The 21,335-nt window shown below is 47.0% G+C and overlaps 1 protein-coding gene, 1 long non-coding RNA gene and 1 other non-coding gene across 5 annotated transcripts; 2 read left to right on the top strand and 1 right to left on the bottom strand.

The window, feature by feature from the left end:
- Positions 1-1,611: 1,611 nt before the first annotated feature.
- On the top strand, positions 1,612-20,097 carry AK2 (adenylate kinase 2). 3 transcript variants are annotated; one of them, XM_024554536.3, is made up of 7 exons: positions 1,616-1,809; positions 9,012-9,137; positions 10,535-10,645; positions 10,774-10,868; positions 15,817-15,889; positions 17,050-17,245; positions 19,212-20,097. In XM_024554536.3, the coding sequence occupies exons 1-7, from the start codon at positions 1,711-1,713 to the stop codon at positions 19,214-19,216; spliced, it is 705 nt and encodes a 234-aa protein (XP_024410304.1). In that variant the 5' UTR covers positions 1,616-1,710; the 3' UTR covers positions 19,217-20,097. The 3 variants fall into 3 exon arrangements, with proteins under 3 accessions (XP_024410305.1, XP_024410303.1, XP_024410304.1); XM_024554535.4 differs by lacking the exon at positions 19,212-20,097 and having other exon boundaries at positions 1,614-1,809; positions 17,050-17,415; XM_024554537.3 differs by lacking the exons at positions 10,774-10,868; positions 17,050-17,245; positions 19,212-20,097 and having other exon boundaries at positions 1,612-1,809; positions 15,817-15,888.
- Positions 4,940-5,103, top strand: LOC112299676 (U1 spliceosomal RNA). The gene has a single exon (XR_002974274.2). It is a non-coding gene; the product is annotated as a U1 spliceosomal RNA (small nuclear RNA).
- On the bottom strand, positions 13,802-18,602 carry LOC123479139 (uncharacterized). The gene is made up of 4 exons (XR_008426430.1): positions 18,507-18,602; positions 17,804-17,914; positions 16,475-16,620; positions 13,802-14,130 (listed from the first exon to the last, which is right to left on the bottom strand). It is a non-coding gene; the product is annotated as an uncharacterized lncRNA (long non-coding RNA).
- Positions 20,098-21,335: the final 1,238 nt, after the last annotated feature.

Raw genomic sequence — 21,335 nt, 5'->3', positions numbered from 1 at the left:
ATAATTAGTTAAATCTTTAAAACATTAACAGTTGAGTGGCAAATGAATGTGGTGCTCCCTCCATCCCCTGGGCTCTCAATATTCCCTTTATGGTCCTTAGGATGCCCCAAAGCCTAGAACATTTTTAAAATCTGAAGAAATAAACCTCACACTGTGTATATTTATGTGTAGTCTTAGTTGCTTTTCTCCTCGGGGCCCGTGCCTGGTAAGTACCACTGTAGGGATCACTGGTAGAAAGGATAGGCTGCTCCTATGCCCCTTGCCTGGTGCCCTGGGAAATCCTTGATAAACTCTGGTCTTCTTGGATTGAAGTGAATTTTGGCCACATAGCGGCTTCCTTCAGCCAATATATGCCTGCTTTCCCACCCTCACCCTCACCTCCATGAACCCCGTGCTTGCTGGGGCACCATCCTTTTGTTCCCAGGCTTGTGACTCTGCTATTCTGTGGCTTTGGGCTGGTCACTGCATATCTTCCTGAAAAATGGGCATAATAAGTCCTGTCTCCTTCAAGGTCAAGCACACTTTATAGAGGTCCAGGGTGGAGATGAAGAATAAAGTTAACTTCTTTTGCGAGGTAAAATAGAAGAGATCAAGCTAAAGAGCTAGCAAATGCATTGCCAGGATGTGGGAAATGAGTTACTATGAGCCTGTGAGGAAACACAATTGTTTCATAATCACACTCTGGACTGGAGGTCCAAAGGGGCCCTTGGGGCTGGCCTGCCAGGGTTCCAGGGCTTGCTTCATAGGGGGTGTGGAAGACACTTTCACACACCAGAAAGCTGTAGAAATTATTTCCCTGTCCAAGAAACATCATCTCTTTTGAGTAAAACTACCTTTTCCTGACTTAAAAAGGTCATTTGCTTATTACAAAAGTAATATCTGTTTATTATAGAATTCATTAGAGAACTTTTTGGAAACATAAAAACTAGGGGAGAAGCTCACGTAATGACACTATACAGAGACCATCACTATACAGAGACTATCAGACAAAGTTTGGGGTTTTGTTGTAACTGCAATTTTGTGTCCTGTTTGGTGAACATCCTCCCATGTGATTAAATATCTTGGCAGGGGCAGGTTTCGAGTATACAAATTTTTTACCATTTATTTAAACAATCTCTTATCGTTGACATTTGGGATATTACCTTTGTGGGGTTTTTTGTTTGTTTGTTTTGGGCTTTTTGGCTGTTATAAATGCTACAGCTAATATCTTTGTTACACAAATCTTTACACATATCCTTGGTTATGTCCTTTAAATTCTTGGAACTGGAATTGCCAGACCAAAGGATATTTGATACATATTGCCAATTTATTATGAAAACTGATTTCCCCTATTTACACTCTCACAGACAATTTCAGCGGGATCGCCGGAGATGTCGGTGTCTTTAACTGTCAAAAAGCCTAAGTAGAACTCCCAGAAGGCCTCTGGTCGGCCTTCACCTTTTCCCGCCCACTCCGCCCACTCCGCCCACCCGCCAGGAGCCCCACCCCCACTCGAGTTTACGTTGACCCACCCCTTCCTTACTCCCGCCTCGTGGTTGGTAAGTTAAGGTGTCCGTCGTGCTCAGGGGCGGGAAAGGAGGACTGACAGACGTGGCGAGGAACCAGTGTGAGCGGGGAGCGGGGCTTGCGTACATGCGTGGCGCGGTGGCCTGGAAGCCTTGGACCTGAAAGGTGTGCGAGCGGCTTGAGCAGTGAGAGGCTTCGGCAGCCATGGCTCCCAACGTACCCACGGCTGAACCGGTCCCAGAGAATCCTAAAGGCATCCGGGCCGTGCTGCTGGGGCCGCCCGGGGCCGGAAAGGGTACCCAGGTGAGCTGCAGGGCCGGGCGTGACGGCAGAGCCCACGGAACTCCAAGGTCAGGGTGGCTGGAAGTCCGGACCGCCTCAGAGCGGCGCCGCAGGCTGTTGCCTGGGGTGCCCTGGCCGGCGTCTGGGGTTCTGGCAAGGCGTTTGGGGGAGGATCAAAATTGGAGGTCGTGGAAGTGTGAGTTAGGATTAAAGTTCTGGAGGGATCCAGGCTTGAGGTGTCATTTTAGGAGATCTAAGGACTGATTAGATCTCTTAAGGAGTTAGAAGCTGAGGGTTTTGAAGGGCAGGGTCAGCACTGGTCTGAGACATATAGATTACAGCTTGAGTGGCGGCAGGGATCCCATATTCCCTGCGATTTGAAAGAGAACTGCCCAGGGTTACATTCCAGGCACTCGGGGTAGGGGAGCGTTTCTTACAATGATTAATCACTGAAGGTGGCCAGCGTCTCCAGCGCGTGGAGCAGAGTGGGAGCTGGCATGTGCTGATTAGTACAATACTACTGCTAAGAGAAGTGAGGTATGACCTGCGTGACCCAGTTAAGCTGGGGCGGGAGGCGGGGTGGGTACCTAAATCTTCAGTTCAGAAAACAGGCCCAGGAAGTCAGGTGGCTTTCCCAAGTTAGCAAAATTGACTCAGTGGAGCCTGAAACCTCAAGAGCCACGGGCTCCAAGTAATTGGAGTCTGAAGTTACCATCTTCACTAGCGGACTGTGGGGCCTCACTTGGTGTCTGGGATGGAATGTGCCCATAGATTAAGGTTGGAATTTGGAAGCCCATAGGTTGGATCATCAACCCTTTCTGCCTAGGGCCTGGCATTGCTCCCAGGCTCCTGCTTGTTAGATTCCAAAGAGGGAATTCTCGGAAAGTCTGGGCTGCCAAGTGAATGGGGTTCTGGGGACTGCCCACTCTGCTCTTCCTTCACTTGCAAAGACTGCAAAATGTTGGCAAACAGACCACCTTGTGGCACATCGCTTGGCACTTGATGGGATTGCTAGAAATGGATGGATACAGATTCGTGTGGATGATGGGAAAGGATGTCTGGGAGATTCAGTTCATTCCTGTGATTTTGCTTTTTAGCTCTGGGCATGAGGTCAAGAAGGACCACTTACCCTTTATTCTCTTTAGCCTGAGCTGATTCTTCTTCGGAGCTCTCTGTTACCTAATCCCCCGTCCTCAGTAACACTGAGTCTCTTTCCTGTTTTTACCACCCTCAGTTATTAGGTAAGCTATAGCCTTAGACTTGGCAGACTTCTGCTGTGAGTGTAAACAGGGTAGCTCAAAGGCATTGATTATTTTTTCTTATTTCATAGTGAAGTTAATACTTTCAGTAGTTGGGAAATGAACGAGCCAGCCAGTGCTGGGACAGTGGCTTTATACGGTCTAGCAAACTTTGTAACTTCCAAGCCTCAGTGTTCTCATATGAAAAATAGTCCCCCGCTTTGCTCATGCAAGATAAGGTAGTCCCCCACCTTACTCATTCAGATAAAGCAGTGCCCATGTAGACCAAAAGTTCACTGGATTTTGGAAGATAATGTCATATATGTGTGTAGGTATCTAGGTGACAACCTGGCACATAGTAGGTGTTCAATAATTATCGATTCCCTCATCTTAGTAATACATTTCCATCTCCCCTCACCCCCGCCCCAACTTATATGTATTTCAGTGTAAAGGGTGATGTAGTCGGAAAGATTTGAAGAAAACTATCAGCTGATTTTTAAGGGTGTGGGTATGGTGGGAGCTGGTCAGAGGCTTTGTGGAAGTGGAGGAGATGTGATTAGAGCTGGGACTTGGAGAAAGGGTAAGATTTACACTAGTCACTTAACCTCAATACAGCTTTTAATAATGGGGACAATAGGAATACTGGAGGTTGCAGTGTTATGGAGTTAAATAGAGAAAAGTGTTCATAAATCAGGTTACAAAGGGGCAGCCTACAGCAGCACTTTGCTTGCAAAGCCTCCCTCACTTTATTTTGAAGAGTTTGAACGCACGAAAGGAGATGGGCCGGCCGGTATGAGGAGCCCCGTACACCTATTATCCAGCCCCATCCAGCATCGGCTTGTGCCCGTTCCTTCCTCATTCACTCCCCCTTCACAAATTATTTTAAAGCAGCACCCTGTCATTATAACATTTCATTTGTAAATATTTCAGTGGGTATCTCTAAATAAAAGATAAATTCTTTTTTGTAAACAAGCACAATATCCCCTAAAAAATTAACAGTTTATAATAGGGTTCATATTTCCCTTTGTCTCACAAATGTGATCACTGTCTCTTAATTTACAGCTGTCCCATAGTTTGTGTGTGTGTGTGCGCGTGACTGGGTCATTTGTCCTGGTAGTGTCCCTCTTTCTGGGTATTTTTTATCGTATCTCCATGGCATATTTAACATCTTCCCCTTTCCTCTCTATGTCCTATAAACTGGGAGATTGATCATACTCTTAACTCAGCTGAGTTCAGTTTCACAGCCCACGTCACAGGCGGTTCTGTGCTGTCCATGAGGAGGCACATCAGGTCTGCTTGTCTCGGGTGTTCAGCGCCTGGCCCAGGAATTCATGGTGGGTAGGTAGCACAATGGTGGTGTTCTAATTATATCATTCTCTTTTTGTTTAGTAGCTGAACTATTTCTATAAAGAGAAACTTTCGTCTGCTATTTGGCATGGTTTGTGTAGAAAAGGCAGGATAAATGCTTGATTTGTTCCTTTTATTTGTCAGCTTTCAAAGTAATAAGGTGACCACACAGTTTTCAGTTGTAAGATTTCACTTACACATACCGAGCTCCAGTTTCTCTTGAGAAGTCACATCTGGTGGCTCTGGATCTCCAGCCTGGCCTGCCATGCAGTTGTGTGGCAAGGCCACTTTAGATATGCCCTCCTGTGCCCTGCATAGCGATCTTGGGTGCCTGCTGCTTACATCTGACCAACTTCATTCATATGCATTGCCTGTCTGGCCCCTACTGGTAAATGTTTGCAATCTTCGACGTACAATCCCTAATCTAGCTTTGTGCCTAGTCCCTGCTCAGTGATGTTGGATTTCTTCCCAGTAGTGTATCTTTTTTTTTTTTACCTGCATAAGTTAGTATTTTCTGTTGGTGTTACTGAAATAAAATCTGTTCCCTATTAAAACTTCTCATTGTGATACTTACCTGGCAGGGGAGATACTGTGATCACGAAGGTGGTTTTCCCCGGGCGAGGCTTATCCATTGCACTCCAGATGTGCTGACCCCTGGAATATCCCAAAATGTGGGAAACTCGACTGCATAATTTGTAGTAGTGGGAGACCGCATTCGTGCTCTCCCCTGGAAAAAAAACAACAAAACTTGTCATTGTTAACTAAAAATGTTTAAACATTTTTAAACTGCTTTTCCATGAACATAATGATGTTTAAAACATTCAGAATTGCGGGGGAGGGAGGGCTCCACCCATAGAGCTGCCCCAGCTGCCTCAGACGGGAATAAGTCTACTAAGACATGATCTGCTTGGGGTAGAAAAGTAGCCAGTCTCTCAGAGGAGAAGGGCCTGGAGACTGTTACTCAGTGGACTTTTATTGGGTTTAATTTGCATAGGAATACAGGGCATAAAGTTCATCAGTCATTGTCAGGCAGTAATGATCAAACAATGTATTACATTCAAAGAACTATAAGGGCTTATTCTGAGTCAGGGTCAGATACAAAGCGCCGTGAAACTTTGGGAAACAAACTCATTTCGTGCTTGGACCCTTATCATTGAAATTGAGAACATTCTTAGCAAAGCAGGTTTCACAGGATTTTATGCATTCTTTGTTACGCCTGATGCTCCCCGAAAACTGCCCTTTCCAGCACAGGGCTGCACCCACCTCTAGCATTGTTTTAGGCTTAAGTCAGGTGGGGGGTGCTGGCAGCCAAGAGATTAGGAGACTTTTTACAGATAGAGAGGACTCAGGCTATGACAAAGCCGAGACGTGAGGGTCCATCACCCCTTTTCTTAATCCCTTAAGGCCTTCCCTAATGACCCCTTCATGACTGTGCCTGTCTTAAGTTGTCCCTCCCTTGAGGAATCTTACCCATCATTGGCTAACCAGTCATCCACCCAGGTCCAAGCAGGGTGAAGTAAAGGGGGCAGAGGCTGCACTCAAGCTGGGAGGATAAGCTTTGTCTCCTTAGTGGCTTATGGCCCCAAGGTCTTTTTACTCAGCCTTAGCCATGGGGGTTACAGCTTCTGAAACCAGGCAGGGAGGTTCCCAACACAGAGTACATGGGTTTATTGTTTTATTTAAATGATCTTGCTTCCTTCTCTCCCTTTTGGGGTTGGATGTTCCTACAGTGTGGCCAAAACATAGGGCTGTTTCTGTGTTTTATTTGCCAGCCCCTTCACGTTTTCTTTCACGTGTCCGATCTATACCAAGTGAAGGCCAGGCACACGCAGGTCGGGCTCTGTCAGCTATGTCAGTTATGTCAGTGCAGTGAGTCCCGGCATTGTGAGACCCACACTCATTCCCCTTTTACAACTACAAACTCAAGTTCAGAGGGCTTGTTCTCTAGGTTACATAGCAAGTAATTGGCAGACCTTGCACCTGAATGACTCCAAAGCTCCTGCTCTTCCTGCTGCTGTCTTCTGGCCTAGGTTAGATTTTTCTCCAGCACGTGTGAGTTTTACTGGATAAGTTCAGGTGCTGGAGATGCAGAGGGCAGCCCTTGCCCTGGAGGAGGGGATGTAATGTGCAAAATAGTTACCCTTTGCTCAATTATGTAACAGATGCCAGCCAAAGACTTTACCTCTATCCTCTTATTTAAGCCTGCAGGCCTAGGTGGTAGGTCCTGTTATTATCCATGCCATTTAACTGGTAAATTGAAGCCCAGAGGCTGTATGTTGCTCCAGGATTCACATGAAGTAGCAAAGGCAACATTTGAACTCATGACTGATTCTTGAGTGGCAGTCACCATCTTACAGTGCTGCTGTTAATCTAGGTATGGAGGCAGAAATGAACATGAATGGAAACAATACAGAAAAGTGTAAAAGTGCCAGGTGGGAAGTGGCCATTGAGTGATTCTGACGAATGCTAGGATTTTCACAATTAGATCAAGAACAATAATTCGTTAACAGTCTTTGGTTCTTCTCCTACCCACCCAGTGATTTTGGTAATAATATCCCCACTTTATAGATGAGGAAAGAGTCTGTGGCCTGAGGTTACATGGTAACTTAAGAGGCATTTTATCCTCACAACAGCTCTAAGAAGTAGAGGTTATCCCGTAATCCCACTTGGCTGGTGGGGAAACTGAGATTCTCAGAAATTGAGTAACTAGCTCAAGGTCACTCATCTACTGAGGGTTTCGGCCAGGACGTACATGGGCAAATCTGTCAGACTCCATAGTCTGAGGTCTTTGCAGCCCATCACACTGACCCCCTTGCAGCCAGCGGGGAATGAAGAGCTAGTCTTCTGCCATGCCACATCGTCTCTGTTGGAGCATTCTTCCACACAGCTCTAGAATCCAACCACCTGGAAGAGTGCTGCAGTTCGGTGGGGATTCAGACAGAATACTTAGGTTCTGCGCTGCTAACAGCACTTCTTTTCTGGTGCTTTGGCCAGCCTTTCCCCTTGAACAAGCATGACCTTCAAATCTTTCGCCCAAGTTAATTTCACCAGTGAAAGGGAAAGTCTGGCAGAAAAGCACAGTTCTCTGGGTGTGTGGCCCCTGGGCCAGTCTGCAGAACCGGAAGGTTTACGTGGCCAGAGTCCTGACCTTCGTTGGTTCTCCAAAGCTCTTAAGGCCTTCTCGTATGCGTGCTGTTTTGCTATGAAGTCATTTCTTTGCTTGAACTGAATCATTCCATGGATCACAAACCAGAATTTGCTGGACTGAGCCCCCTCTATTAAGTTTTTACTGTGTGCACCTAAGAAAACTCCCAAAGAACTGGTTTGAACAAGGATCCAACCCTCCTTTTTTAATAAAATAAGTGAGCCAGAAAGCTAAGTATTAACGTCCTTGAACTGATTCTGTTCCTCATGAGTTCTACAGTCTTTTTGTTTGTTTTGGGGTTGGGCGATTGCAAGTACAAAACCAATGTTGAACTGTCCGGGGTTTCTTCTTGTTCTTGTCTTCATTCTAATGTACAGTCCACCAAAGTATGAGCTCATCGAGGACAGGATCTCCGTCTCCTATGCATCTGTTCGCCTGGCTTCCAGGAGGGTTCTCGGAAGAGACATCAGTGTGATGAATGAGCAAATTCATTTCTGTATGAATGAATGTGGACTTAGGGCAGGGGTTACAGTAACAGCTAGTGTTTACTGAGCACTTACTACGTGCCCGACCCTGCCTATGCTGAATTCTGTGTAATCGGATCAACTCAATGGCGTAGCTACTATTACCATCTCTATTTTACTTAGAGGAAATTTGAAACTTTGAAAGGTAATAAAATTTTTCTCAAGTCACATATCTATCTAGTCATTGGTAGACCTGAAGTCTGAAACCCAGGCTGTTTGATTCTCAAGTCTAATGCTCTTAACGAAAAGGCTATACTGCTTCTTAAAACTAATAGTAAGTGCTTACTATATGCCAGGTGGTGTTCACATATAGCTCATCTGATCCTCACAGCTGCCTTCCTTGATAGAGCCTTTTTGCCTTCATTTGAAACAGATGAGGAAACCAAGCTTCCACGAGGTTAAGGGATTTGGCCAAGATAATGCAGCTACTGAGGGACAGGGAAGAACTGTCTGCCAGGGGGAAACCTCTGTTCTTCACCTTGCCCCGTCTGCCTCTGAGGCCACTGGCCACAGCACTTGACAATCTCACATTCAATCCTTTCGCAAATATTCATTCAACACATTACATGCCAGGCATTGTGCTTTACATACACGAACTCACTTAAACTTCACAGCAACCATATGAAGTATTGATACTGCTTTTTTTATTCTTCCCTTTTGTAACGGGGAAGCTGAGGCTTATGTGTCATTGATGTGTGTAGTGGAAGTAGGGAAAATAGCTAATATGACAGCTTCCTGCGTGCTAGGTGCCTTACATGTATTACCTTATGTCATTCTTACTATAACTTTGTAATTGTTATATGCTAGAATATAATATAAAGTACTTTTATCCCTGTTACAGGTAAGGAAATTGGCATTTGCCAAACTTCACACAGCCGGTAAGCGGCAGGCACCAGGTTCACACCCAGGAAGTCTGACTCCAGGGCCTGCAGTGCTAACTGTATTTTGGGGTTTTTTCCCCCCCTACAGGCACCCAAGTTGGCCAAAAACTTCTGTGTCTGCCATCTGGCCACCGGGGACATGCTGAGGGCCATGGTGGCTTCTGGCTCAGAGCTGGGACAAAAGCTGAAGGCAACCATGGATGCCGGGAAACTGGTAGGTGTGGTGGTGCCGGTGCGTGTTGATGTTCCCTGGAGTGTAGAATGGTAGCCGCTAGCCACGTGGAACTCCTGGGATGAATTTCACTTCCTCAGTCGCACTTGCCACATTCTGAATGTGTGCCAGCCAGCACAGGTACAGCACATTACCATGCTTGAGGGAAGTTCTGTGGGCCGGCCCTGTGCTGCCAGGTGTTTTAACACACTGGCACATTACATGAACTTTCAGAGTAGCAGGTTACTTGGTTCGTTCTGAATTTATGGCACTTATTTTATTCATATTCTTGAGATTCCTTTGTGCTGATGCATTGAGTATTATAACCAATTTTTAGGGTCAAAAATGAAACTGCCATCTTGAGGCAAAAACCCAAGGATGTGTCGAAGAGAGAACTCAAGGAGCCACAGAGTGTTTTCGAACTACCTTTGTGACTGTTCTGTGTCTCTAACAGGGGAATTGCTTTTGACAGACGTAATCCTTCCTCTTTGGGGGATATAATAGTATTTTCTCTTGTTTCTAGTCCAGTTAATCTGGTTAAACAAATACAATCTATTATCTACTAAATCTTCTTTGATTAGTGCCAGAACTTAATTGTAACTGAGTTATTCTGGGACTTGGCCTCTTCAAATCACCTTTAGAAGTCATTTTTTGCTTGGCGCTCTGGCCTTTTTATAATTCACTTAGCGTGCTGGTTAGGGAAGGTGCTGGGCTTTGCCTCCAATCCTGAATTAATACTTCCTGTCAGGCTTTGCATTCAGTACCCCTGCCTGCCCGCCCACCTGCCCTTTTCCTCCAGCTTTCCCTTCATGTCAGCGAGGCCCTGAGTCAAGCCAGAAAGCTAGATATTCTGGACTTTGGGTCTTGGCAAAAGATCCTATACCGAGAAAAAGTTGGGATGTGGCAATGAGATTGCTTATCTCCAGTCTTCACTTAGTTGCAGAGCTTATGCTTTGCCCCCAAGTTTGCAGCTGGTCCCAGGAGATAAAAACATTAGCTACCGAGTTGGGCAGCCTTCCCTGCAATACTAGCAGGGAACTTTTTTTCTCTGAAGGCCCAGGAGGAAACCAGTTCTTGAAAGCTGGGAAGGGTCCTCATTTGGGGCTTTCAGAGAGGCTCAAGGTGTTTTGGGCCGGCTCCTCAGTTCCTTGGTTCTAATCCTATCTTGCCTATTCAGTGAACTCTGTTGCCTCCTGTCCAGGGTGGCCTGGGTCACTTTACTGTGAGCCTAATCAAAACTGTTAAACAGGGGAAGTTGGAAGGTTTCTGCATTCTGGTCAACCGCCGCTATCTCCTGCAGCAGTCAGGTCCTACGGGCACCAACTTGTGACCGGGGAGTTGGGTTAAATGTCACCTAGGTAATTATTTAAACCCAAGGCTGTTTTGTTCTTGACTTCCAGGTGAGTGATGAAATGGTAGTGGAGCTCATTGAGAAGAATTTGGACACCCCTCCATGCAAAAATGGGTTTCTGCTAGATGGCTTCCCTCGGACTGTGAAGCAGGCAGAAATGGTGAGCGGGTTGGTGTTGTGTCACCATTGCTTGGTAATGAACTCTGGCCCTTAATCTTTTCCTTCCTTCAAGGGAAATGGGTCTGATCAAGCTCTGGGAGCTTAGGTGGGACACGCACTCTTTTACAGCTGGACAACCTCATGGAGAAGAGGAAAGAAAAGCTTGATTCTGTGATCGAGTTCTGCATCCCAGACTCGCTGCTGATCCGGAGAATCACAGGAAGGTATTTGTCCCCAAGAGGTCCCTTCTTTTCACGCTTCTGGCTTCTTCAGAGATTAGTCAGACCGTGCTCTTGCCTAGTCCTAATCATGAAGCTTACTGCCATTTCAACACGGATGGGTTGTGTTGGTGACATCTGCTGAAGTGGTGACACGGGTGGGGATGTGGAAAGAAGAGCAAGGGATTCGGAGTCGGCATGTCAGGCCTGTCACCTTTGACTCTGACTCTCAGCAAGTGCTGGTTCCTCATATTTGGAGGAGGGTTGTGATACCTGTTTGCAGAACTAGTCTGCAGGTTAGATAATGCGAGTGAAATTCAGAGCCTTGTGTATTGTATGTGCCTAAGAAATGGTAACTTCTTACATGTGTACCACTGTTTTATTTTTTATATGTTTTCTTTTTCTTTTTTCTATTTTTATTGTTGTTTATGTCTGTTTTAGTGCTTTTTAAAATCTGATTTAAGTTGGAGCTGCCATACCTTGCTGTAAGCTTTTTGTTACAAAAATATGACCATCTATACCAGTTTTAGAAAATGAAAGAAAATTTGCTCATGGTACAGCCACCTTAGCCACAACCACTGTGGGGTTTTTTGTGTGTTTTGTTTTAAAGTACTTGTTTCTATCCCTGGCTGGTATGGCTCGTGGGTTGGATAACGAGCCGCAAACCAAAAGTTCTCCAGGTTTGATTCCCGATTAGGGCACATGCCTGGGTTGCGGGCCATGTCCCCTGTTGGGGTGTGTGAGAGGCAGCCAATCAATGTTTCTCTTGTACATCAATGTTTCTCTCCCTCTCTTTCTCCTTCCCTTCCCCTCTTTCTAAAAATAAATCAATAAAATCTTTTTTTAAATAAAATAAAATAGGCTGGTGTAACTCGGTGGATTGAGTGCGGGCCTGCAAACCAAAGGGTTGCAGGTTCAATGCCCAGTCAGGGCACATGCCTGGGTTGCGGGGCCAGGTCCGTAGTAGGGGGCTCACGAGAGGCAACCACACACTGATGTTTCTCTCCCTCTCTTTTAAAAAGAAAATAAATAAAATAAAGTGCTTGTGTCTCTATAGTAGTCAGTGTTGGACACAGAAACGCTCCTGCGCCTGAACAAGTGTGCCCTGAGAGACCGCCACCGCTTCAGGCGTTTCTCCCGCCCTCTTCCACTGTGCGGTCTGCGTCCACCTGTGCCTGTCAGGGCTGTGTCGAAAGCTCTCGGCCACTAGTAGCTCCCCCCAATCTCTTTTTTACTGTGCGCTTTAGCATTTTCTGTCCCTTCATCATCTCCAGGGATCTCGTGGAGGCAGTCAGCCTACGTCCTGGACCCAGACCTCTGTGACTGCAATATTTAGTTGCTGTATCATAGTTCACAGATGAACCATCGTGCACTTAGTTGTTCCACTATTGCTGTGCATCCGTGTTTCCTCCAATTGCTCACTGTCAGATCGATGTTGTGACCGTATAGTACATGTAAAATTTTGGATTTAATTAGGGGAAAACTGCTTTCTTATTGTAAATTTTGGTGCTTTAATTTCCTAATGAGGTTGAACATTTTTTCTGTGCATCCGCCATCCATATCTTCAGGGAGAGAGGCAGGCTTGTCAACAGACAAAAGAGGGAGGGTTGGAGGCGCTTTCCTGTATGGCTCTGTTAGATGCAGTGGGGTCATCTGACATTAACTTTCTTTTCAGATGTCCGGGTTGCGTGTTTCTAGCTCCTTCAGTGCAGGAACTGGTGTTTCTTTGCGTCCCCACTGGCACAGGGTAGACAAAGTTGACGTGGGCCAAGAAGCAGTAGGATTGACAGGGTGGGAGGTCACCAGGGCGGGGGTCCCTGGTGTGCAAAGCAGATGTTAACAGTACTCGGTGACACTGGGGGCCTTTGATTCAATTGGCCCCACTTCTTGAAGACCTGCTTGGTGCTCAGCACGGTACTAGGCTCTGGGGCAGGGAGCAGGAGAGGATATAGAAGAACAATATGATGCCCATCTCTGACCTCAGAGAGTTTACAAACCACACTTGACACCTGGGCTGTTTAGTGCAGTGGGAAGTCCAAGAAGAGGGTCTAGGGGAGAGAGGGAAGGCCGCCTAGGAGAGGTGTAATGTCAAACTTGACCTTCCTGGATAGAGAGGATTTTGATGGCTTTCCCAGAGGGGAGTAGAGGCCAGAATGAACGTTGGTTGGGGCAGGGGTTCTAGCCAGGGCTAGGGGCAGGATGTCTGTCCAAAGCTGGGGGAACAGTCTGGGGGCTGGACGGAGAATGAGAGCTGTTGGGAAGGTAGGATGGGAGCTAACTGGGGAAGGTCTGCCAAGGTGAGGAGGACAGACATGACAGTCAGGAGGCCTGGCATGTCCTAAGCCACTCGGTGTTGTGGCAAAAACAATATTCTAGGAACATTAGCTTGGTCCTGGCATACAGGCTAAATTGGGGGAACGGAGACACAGACAAGGACCCCACCTAGCAGCCTGATTGACCCCCATGTGAAGTGGAGGCTTTAACTGGGGCTGGCTGGTAGGGAACAGAGATTCTGAAAAACAAAGCACAGGATTGCTGTAGAGGGCGGAACAGAGAAGACCCAGTCTCTCGGTTTGGAAGTGAGGGGTTTAGTGTGACCCCCCTCCCGCGCCGTGGAGGAAATGGGACAGCCAGACTGGTGTTTTCCAAGTTCACTCAGCAGATCAGCGACAGAACTGGCACCAGCAGCCTGCTTCCTACCTGGTCCACAGTGCTGGCAGGAAAAGTCGGGAACTAGCAGTTTAATGTGGATGTTATTAAATCTGACATGGTAAGGACCCCACTGTGGATACCTTTTGAATTAGCTCAGGTATCACTTCTAATCATTTTTAGTCATTATTTTATTTCTTGAGTAAGTATGGTTGGTGGTTTGGGGTTTTAACTTATTCAGTGTTGGCTCTCTAGTATCCTAATTATCTTACCAGTTGGTTCTCTGGTATCATTAGCCTAATGTCTCATCCCCGTTTCGTGGGTGAGAATACAGGTGTCTGAAATGTTGCAGTCAAGGTAGCAGTGGCCGTAGATTCCCAGCCGTTATCCCGCTACATCTTCACCTCCGCCTCCAGGCCAGGCCCAGTGACTCATAGAGCTGTTTTGGTTAGTACTTGAGACCAATTCCATTTTGAGAACTTGGAGATTGGGCTTTCTTGCTTTTCCTTTCCTTTTAAGGAATGAGCCTTGCATTCCTCTTAAAATGATGTTTGTGAGCAGGGAAGGAGCACTCTTGTATATAACTGGAGGGCTGAGGGAATCTGGGAGTGAGCAGGAGCTGTAGAGAAGTGAAGAGGAGGGAGTCAAGTTTATTGCCATCTGGCTGCTACGTGCACTGTGCTCTCCAGAACGTGAAGAAACAGCCCACATCTCATGGCCCCACCATTCCCCAAGGGAAAGCTACAGCTGGGCTGAACGGCCTTCACTCTTCCTCTCCCCGGACCTCCCAGTGGTGCGCCAGGTGGACCCCTCCAACAGCTGGAATAAAGGAGGGCCCATCCTCACGTCACACGCTTCCAGTCACAGGCCCACCCACTGTAGCCAGAGTGCTCTGCCATCACCTCACCCCCCTCTCCAGGGCTATAAATGAACCCACCTTTGCTATAAACGGACCACTTGACCCCTGAAAAATGCACTGTCATTAAAACACATCACATTTTACACAGTTGTGGTTTTGATAGTCTAATGAAGACTTTCCTAACTGACGAGCTGAAATATTGATTCCTTCAGCCATCAGAGCAGCTGGGCAGGCCTGGAGGAGCAAGAACCTTAAGTACTGTGTTTCTGTGCTTGCAGAGGGGTGAAAAACGTTGGAACACTCTGGCCTAACAGACCTGAGAGCTGCCGTCAATTAAATAGGCAGACCTTGGTTGGCACAGGATTGGGAAACCACACAAACCTGAGCGAGTGAGCCCAGGCTGCTGAGCTGTGCTCAGCCTGCCTCCTTCCCTCCTTACGTTTCTGGGCTCCTGTGGCGTGGACTCGTCCAGTCAGGAACCCGGGCTTGTTGCCAAAGGGGGCACAGCACCAATGCGGCTACCGGCTACGTGTTCAGTACCAAATAAGTGCTTCTTCTTGGGCTTCTTATCCCATGACCTTCCCATCGCCTTGAGTATTGATTGCCCTTTAGTGGTTGGGCTCTCTCTTATCTCAGGGGAGTCAAACTCATTTTCACCCAGGGCCACATCAGCCTCACGGTTGCCTTCAAAGGGCCGCATGTAATTTTAGGACTGTATAAATGTAACCACTCCTTAACAGTTAAGCCAGAGCTCAGTGCTGCCGCCCAGTAGAAACAATGTGGAGGGCCGTGTTGGGCCCTCGGGCCTTGTGTTTGCCACCTGTGATCCATGTGATCACAAACGGGTGCTGCATTGTCTGGTGGTGTTTGCATCCATAGGACGTATTTTTCCAGTAGCACCTTTCTGGATTTATAACCGCACGAGGTTAGAAAATCAGGTTGGTTTCTCTGTCCTCTGTCCCCCATAGCATTTCGCACAAACCTCTGTTAAAGGATTATCGGGTTTATTGTAGTTGTTTATCTCCACACTTGTCTCCCCCACTGAATTAAGCACTGCTGTGAGCAGGGAACTTGACTTGCTCTGTGGCCCCTGGATTCGGGTTAAGGCCTAAACTGGACTAGGCACCTAGTAAGTGCTTGTTTGAATGAATGGGTGAGTGGAATGAATGGCTGTGTGAGACCAGTACCAGAGATCCTCTCCAAAGTCCTGAATTCGGTAGTTATGCCAGCCTCTTCAGCCAGACCCGTATTTCAATGTTTGGTCAAAGTAGAAAACATACTTATGCATGAGCCCAGTTATCTTAAGCAAAGGGGCCTATAGCTACGTTCTCTGCTAGGTTAAGGTCCTTGTGTCCAGCTTATCTGTCTCTGCTTGTCATCTTGGAAACTGCTATGGTTCAGGATACTTTCAGGCCACCTGACTTGTGTTCATTTGCTATCTTTCAGGCTGATTCACCCCCTGAGTGGCCGTTCCTACCACGAGGAGTTCAACCCCCCAAAGGAGCCCATGAAAGATGATGTATGTAGACTCAGGCCAGGAAATTTCCTTTCCTTCCCCTTCTTTTGCTATCTTTATTTTTTTTTTCCATCTTCCCTTTATTCTGCCAGTATTACTAATTTAACCACGAGAAATATTACTATCATGTAAATCACATGAGCTGTGGCTCATCTATATAGTGTCTCTCCAGGTGACTTACTGCTTGACCTTGAGGTGGCTTCCAGTGCCAGCTACGTCCCATTGCCCATTTTGTACCTGTCTTTTGTCCAGAGCAGCACCTTTCTGACCACATGGTAACCTAAATGGTGAACTAATCGGAAGACTGCCTGGAAGCCCAGAATTAGAGCCCGGGGGAGGAGATAGTGCTAAAGAGAAGTGTGCTGACCTGCTTCAGAAGAACGTCCTCTCTCTCTGGTGACTCTACTGTGCCCCACAAATTCAGAATATTTTGGCTAGATTAACATCACCAAATTCTTATGACAGGCTTCGATCGTTCGCAGGTGTGAAAGGGAAGGGGCCTCATACATGTTCACTGTAACCTTTACCATAGATAGTCTTTCATATGTTTAGAGCATGCTGGCAGTGATAAGAATTTCCTGGACTTACCTTTGCCTCTGAGACAAGTTCATCTGGTCATACAGGTTCCAAAGCCATCGTGTTAATTTAGTCACATTTCACAAAATTAGAAGCTCTACCATTCGGAGTTCTTGCTCACGTCACTTGCTGCTTTCAGAATGTTGATGGCTGACACCCTGGTAAAAACACAGCGTACTTAGGCAGCTAAGATTATACTTGCTGACGCAGCTCTGATTTTGATGTACTGTCCTGGTCTGAGGGGCCTCTAGTGTTCTTGCTTCTGAAGCGAGAAATGTTTGTCTTAGAAGCTGAGGGGCCTGAGCAAAAGCCGAGAGAACAGCCTTGCCTGTCCTCCCGTCACGAGCCCCTTCCCTCAGCTGCATCAGCTCCCTGACTTCCCCGGGCCAGTTGGTCTGCTCCTGGGACCAGCTTGCTGGGAGTGGCGGAGCTCTTTATAGTTCTTTGTCAGAGAGGGTCTAGGTTGTCGGTGTCTTTCCCGCTGATGGACTCTGGGATCAGACAATATCTCAGATCTGCATCTGACATTGGATAAGGAGACTTTTGCTAACAGTCCTGGCCTTTCCTTGTCCTCTTCCTGTTCTCAGATCACTGGGGAGCCTTTGGTGCGCCGGTCTGATGACAATGAGAAGGCCTTGAAGATCCGCCTGGAGGCCTACCACACTCAGACCACCCCGCTGGTGGAGTACTACAGGAAACGGGGGATCCACTCCACCATCGACGCGTCCCAGACCCCTGATGTCGTGTTTGCAAGCATCCTAGCAGCCTTCTCCAAAGCCACATGTAAAGACCTAGTTATGTTTATCTAATGTTGGGTCTAAAAACGCATTTCTTTCTTCCTCCTATCCTTGCTGAGGGAGTAGGTGGGAATGACAGACCAGGCAGAAGGAAGCTTCCTCAGGCCAGCAAGAATATCGTTTGATGTACTGATTAAAAAGCACTTGCTTGATGTATCTGTGGTGTGTGTGCAGCTCTCATCTCATCTGTGTGCGTGGTTTGGTGCAGGTGTGTGTATACGCTCCTACTTTCTAAGTTACAGGTGAGGTTGCTTTGCCAGCTGTTTACTTCTTTAGACATACCCTTGATTTTATTTTTTGACCAAAATAAACTAACTCAGGTATCTGGCAGGTACCCCAATCCCCTAGTATTTTTTTCTATCTCCAACAACTGGTTAGAAATCCAGGGTCAAGTGTAGTCAGGCAGGACCAAAGTTCCCGATGGCAGATTGTTGGCAAGGAATTCCACTTGTTTCCTAACGCACAATGAAAAGCCACGTGAGTCAGTGTGTGGACAGGGAACACTGATTTTTTTCCCCCTAAATGAGAGTCAGAGAGTACTTACATTTCAGATCCCAGAAATTACGGGAAGAGGGTATCGTAGGAAATGCCAAGCCAAGTTGGAATATTTTTGTGATCTGCATCACGTTTCTGTGAAGTAGGAGTCATTTGGGACCTGTGTTTGAAAACTGAATTGTGGCCAAAGAGTGAAACCAGATAAGAGATCCTTTTCAATTCAGGCTGTCTTCTGAACATCCAGGCTGGGCATCAGGGAGCAGCCAATCCACATCCCCAAAGTGGGTTTTGTTTTTAGTTTTAATATTTGCCTGTGGTTCCAAGGATGACCAAAACAGATTTGAAGGAAGCCTATTCTTGGATCTGTTTTAATTAGAATGTATTCAAACCCAACCCCTCTCCCCTCCAGACCCAGTCCTTTACCCTTTACTTCATGATGATGGTGGCCACAGACTCCCCAGGAAAAGATCGCCCAAATATAAAATTAACTGTGACATTAGTCAGCTTCTATGCCTAACCTCAGCTCCCCAGCTGTAAAGCATTCCCTGGGTTCTATGCTATGCCTTTTGGTCTCTGGTTTGATTTGTGGCAGACGGATGGATTGAGTAGACTGCTGTGAGGGGCCGCAAGAGCAACAGCCTCTGGAGAAACCATTAGAAAATCAGTGGCAGGTCCAGTAAATAATGCCCCCTGCCCTGGTGTAATCTGCTGACTCGGTGCAGTGACTCTCAAGTGCCCCGTCTCCACCTGACCTGAGCTCTCCTGCTGTCTGTGGGACTATCAGCGGGCTTGTCCTCTGTCCACATGGAAGCTGGGCGTGGGTACGTGGCCGTCTTGCTTCTCTCTTTGTCTGGTTCCAGTGAGTGTCTGCTAGCTCTGCTCTGCCTTCTTTCCCTGGCTGTAAACGGACTCCACCCAGTCTGGTGTGGGGTGTTTCTGGGAAGCACATGACTTCTGGGAATACTCAAGGGAAAGGAGTGAAACCAAAACTGTCAGTTCCCTCTGCAGGGATCTGGGACTCTTCTCGGGATAAGGGCAGCCTCACGAATCTTCAAGTCCACTCACCTCTGACTAGGGACAGTTACAGGCATTTGACCTCAAATTGGAGGTCCTTGAATGTTTGCTAATTGAATGAGCACGATCCTTGCTTAAATATTTGTCATCTAGCCACATACATTCACGTGTGTGTACCCGCACACATGCCTGTGTGGGATACTTGGACTGCGGGTGAAAACTAGATCATGGGGGGTGCATATGCCTTTTGGGGGCTGGCTAGGGGTTGATTTTTGCTTCATTTAATTCCAGAGCCTCAACCTCAGCAAGCATGAGAGCTGTCACCTGGCAGAGACATGTCCAGTGTTTAATGCTTTTGGTTGCTGGGGCAAGCATGCCAGCCTTCTCTGATGTTTACTTGGTTTTTAAAAACCCATTTTGTTCTCTCTTCCTCTCTATTTCAGCCTAGTAACAGAAGGCCAGGCGAGACTACACTACTGCTCATCACCCCGCGGCGTGATCCCTGCTCTTAGGTGCTGGGCAGAGGGGGTTTGGGGGTGGTCAGGGTAAGGACAGAGAGTCCAGAGTGGTGAAGGGCTCAAGAAAAATACTGGAAGAACAGTAGTGTTGTAGTGAAGCGATTTCTTTTATATATAGTAGGAGTCTTAAAAAGTATGAGGAATTAATTTTTTTAAAGACTGATTGGAGGGTATAAGTACAAATAGGGAGGTGTACTATTTCTGAGAAATCAAGTTCTCGTTTACTCTGGACTGGTGACAATATTTTTTAAAGCCAGAGCCCTCAGCCTTTATCTCAGAACCTCATGGGTTGCCAGCCCAGGGAAGCTGGAAATCAAACTGTCGTCCCGTCTGTGCTGTAGCTTGGGACAGAGGGGGTTGGACTGCTGACTCTGGCTCCCCTCACCATGAGATCAAAAAATCATCTCCACGTTTGAGAGAGATACAGGGTGTGCTCACGGGGGCAGTGGCCCAGCAAATCAAGTTTACAGGAGTCACAGGGAGGGTGGGACAGGCCAGTCCCACTCCCTTCCCGACTTACCAGTGGTTTACCAGTCCACCTGACCTCATGGGCAAGCACTCAGCAGCCACCCGGTGTGTGCCACAGCCCTACGCTCTTGCCTTCTTTCCTCCATGATGTGTGAAGGGACCCTTTAAATAAATAAGCAAGTGTTCTACGCAACATCATCCAAAGATTGGCCTTCCTGTCCTCGAATCCTGTGACTGGATCACTCGACAGCACTGTGATGTATTTTCAATGAGGTGCCTTTCTTAACTGACCAAATGCTGCCTTGTTAGTCCCCTGAATCAATAAAGTATATAAAAGTTTGTATCCCCTGTTGTGGCATTTTCTGATGGGATCTGGGCTAGTGAAATGACACTGAATTCAGGATCTGGCTTGGAAGCCCTTTCTTGTGTCACTAGAAGCAGTGAGGTAGGAAGGTTCAAGCATGTGCTCATAAGATGAGCATGCACCCTCTCGAACTTCAGCTCATATGCAGGCTTTTCTTGAGTCCAAGGACAAGGCGGCTTGGTCTAGTGGAGACAGCGCCATGCTTGGAGTTCAGGGCATGCACAACAAATCCCAGCAAATAGTTTACTCTTCTGTTTTGTCTGAAAAGAGCCTGGTGCTGCCACCTTCTCAGGCAGCACCTCCTTATGAATGAAGTTTATAAGGAGAAGCTTTGCCCTGGCCAGTGTGGCTCAGTTGAAGAATCAACTGAGGTTGATTATGGTTGAAGCATCGTCCCATAATCGAAGGGTTGCAGGTTCAATTCCAGGTTAGGACACATGCCTGGGCTGCAGTTCGGTTCCGGTCTGGGCACACATGGTCCCCAGTCTGGGCATGTACAAAAGTCAACCGGTCTGGATGCTTCTCTCTTTCATCGATGTTTCTCTCCCTTCCCCTCTCTCTAAATGCAATGAAAAAATGTTCTCAGGTAAGGATAAAAATGTATAAAATAATTTAAAATTTTTTTAAAAGAAGAAGCTTTTTGCCCGGCACACAGCAGACACAGGATTAGTGTTAGTTAGTTTGGTCCAAATACACAGGAAAACATGGCTTCCTGCCGGGCTGGGTAACTGGAGCGGACAGTCATCTACAGCCTCGAAAGCTTGTGCTTCTTGCCTCTAAGCCAGAATTTTGGTTGCCTTTTCAGATGCTTCTTGAACACCCTTGGTTGCTTCTTTGTAAACCCATTTCTTCCCCTGGCGAAAACGAGCTTAAATTGTCCAAACCGAAGCTCTCGTGCACTTTGGAAGGACTGCCTGTGCCAATGAGGTTTCTGGGAAATGACAGCACTCCCTGAAACCAGGGGGGCTGGGCTGGCAGTGCCACCACGCTTCTTTCAGCCTCCTGTTCTGGGGAGAGGCAGAGTTGTCCCTGGCATGCTAGGTTCTGGTCCCCAAGCCAACTCCTCTCCCTCTTCCGCTTCACCATTTCCCTACCTCTGCAGACACGTTCAGGTAACAACATGACCTATTTGCCTTGGCCTTTTCATTCCCTGAGCTATTGATTGATTGATTCTGAGAGAAAGAGAGAAACATCAGTCTATCACTCCACCTATCCAT

Source organism: Desmodus rotundus, chromosome 3, assembly GCF_022682495.2.
Source record: "Desmodus rotundus isolate HL8 chromosome 3, HLdesRot8A.1, whole genome shotgun sequence".
NCBI classification, from domain to species: Eukaryota; Metazoa; Chordata; class Mammalia; order Chiroptera; family Phyllostomidae; genus Desmodus; species Desmodus rotundus.
This window is presented reverse-complemented; position numbering and strand designations above follow the sequence as displayed.

Bases quoted from the DNA above. Each gene is read 5' to 3' on its own strand.
- AK2 (XM_024554535.4), top strand. From the start codon at position 1,711: ATGGCTCCCAACGTACCCACGGCTGAACCGGTCCCAGAGAATCCTAAA. The intron at 1,810-9,011 runs GTGAGCTGCAGG...CCCCCCCTACAG, and splicing joins GGGCCGGAAAGGGTACCCAG to GCACCCAAGTTGGCCAAAAA. The intron at 15,890-17,049 runs GTATGTAGACTC...TCCTGTTCTCAG, and splicing joins AGGAGCCCATGAAAGATGAT to ATCACTGGGGAGCCTTTGGT.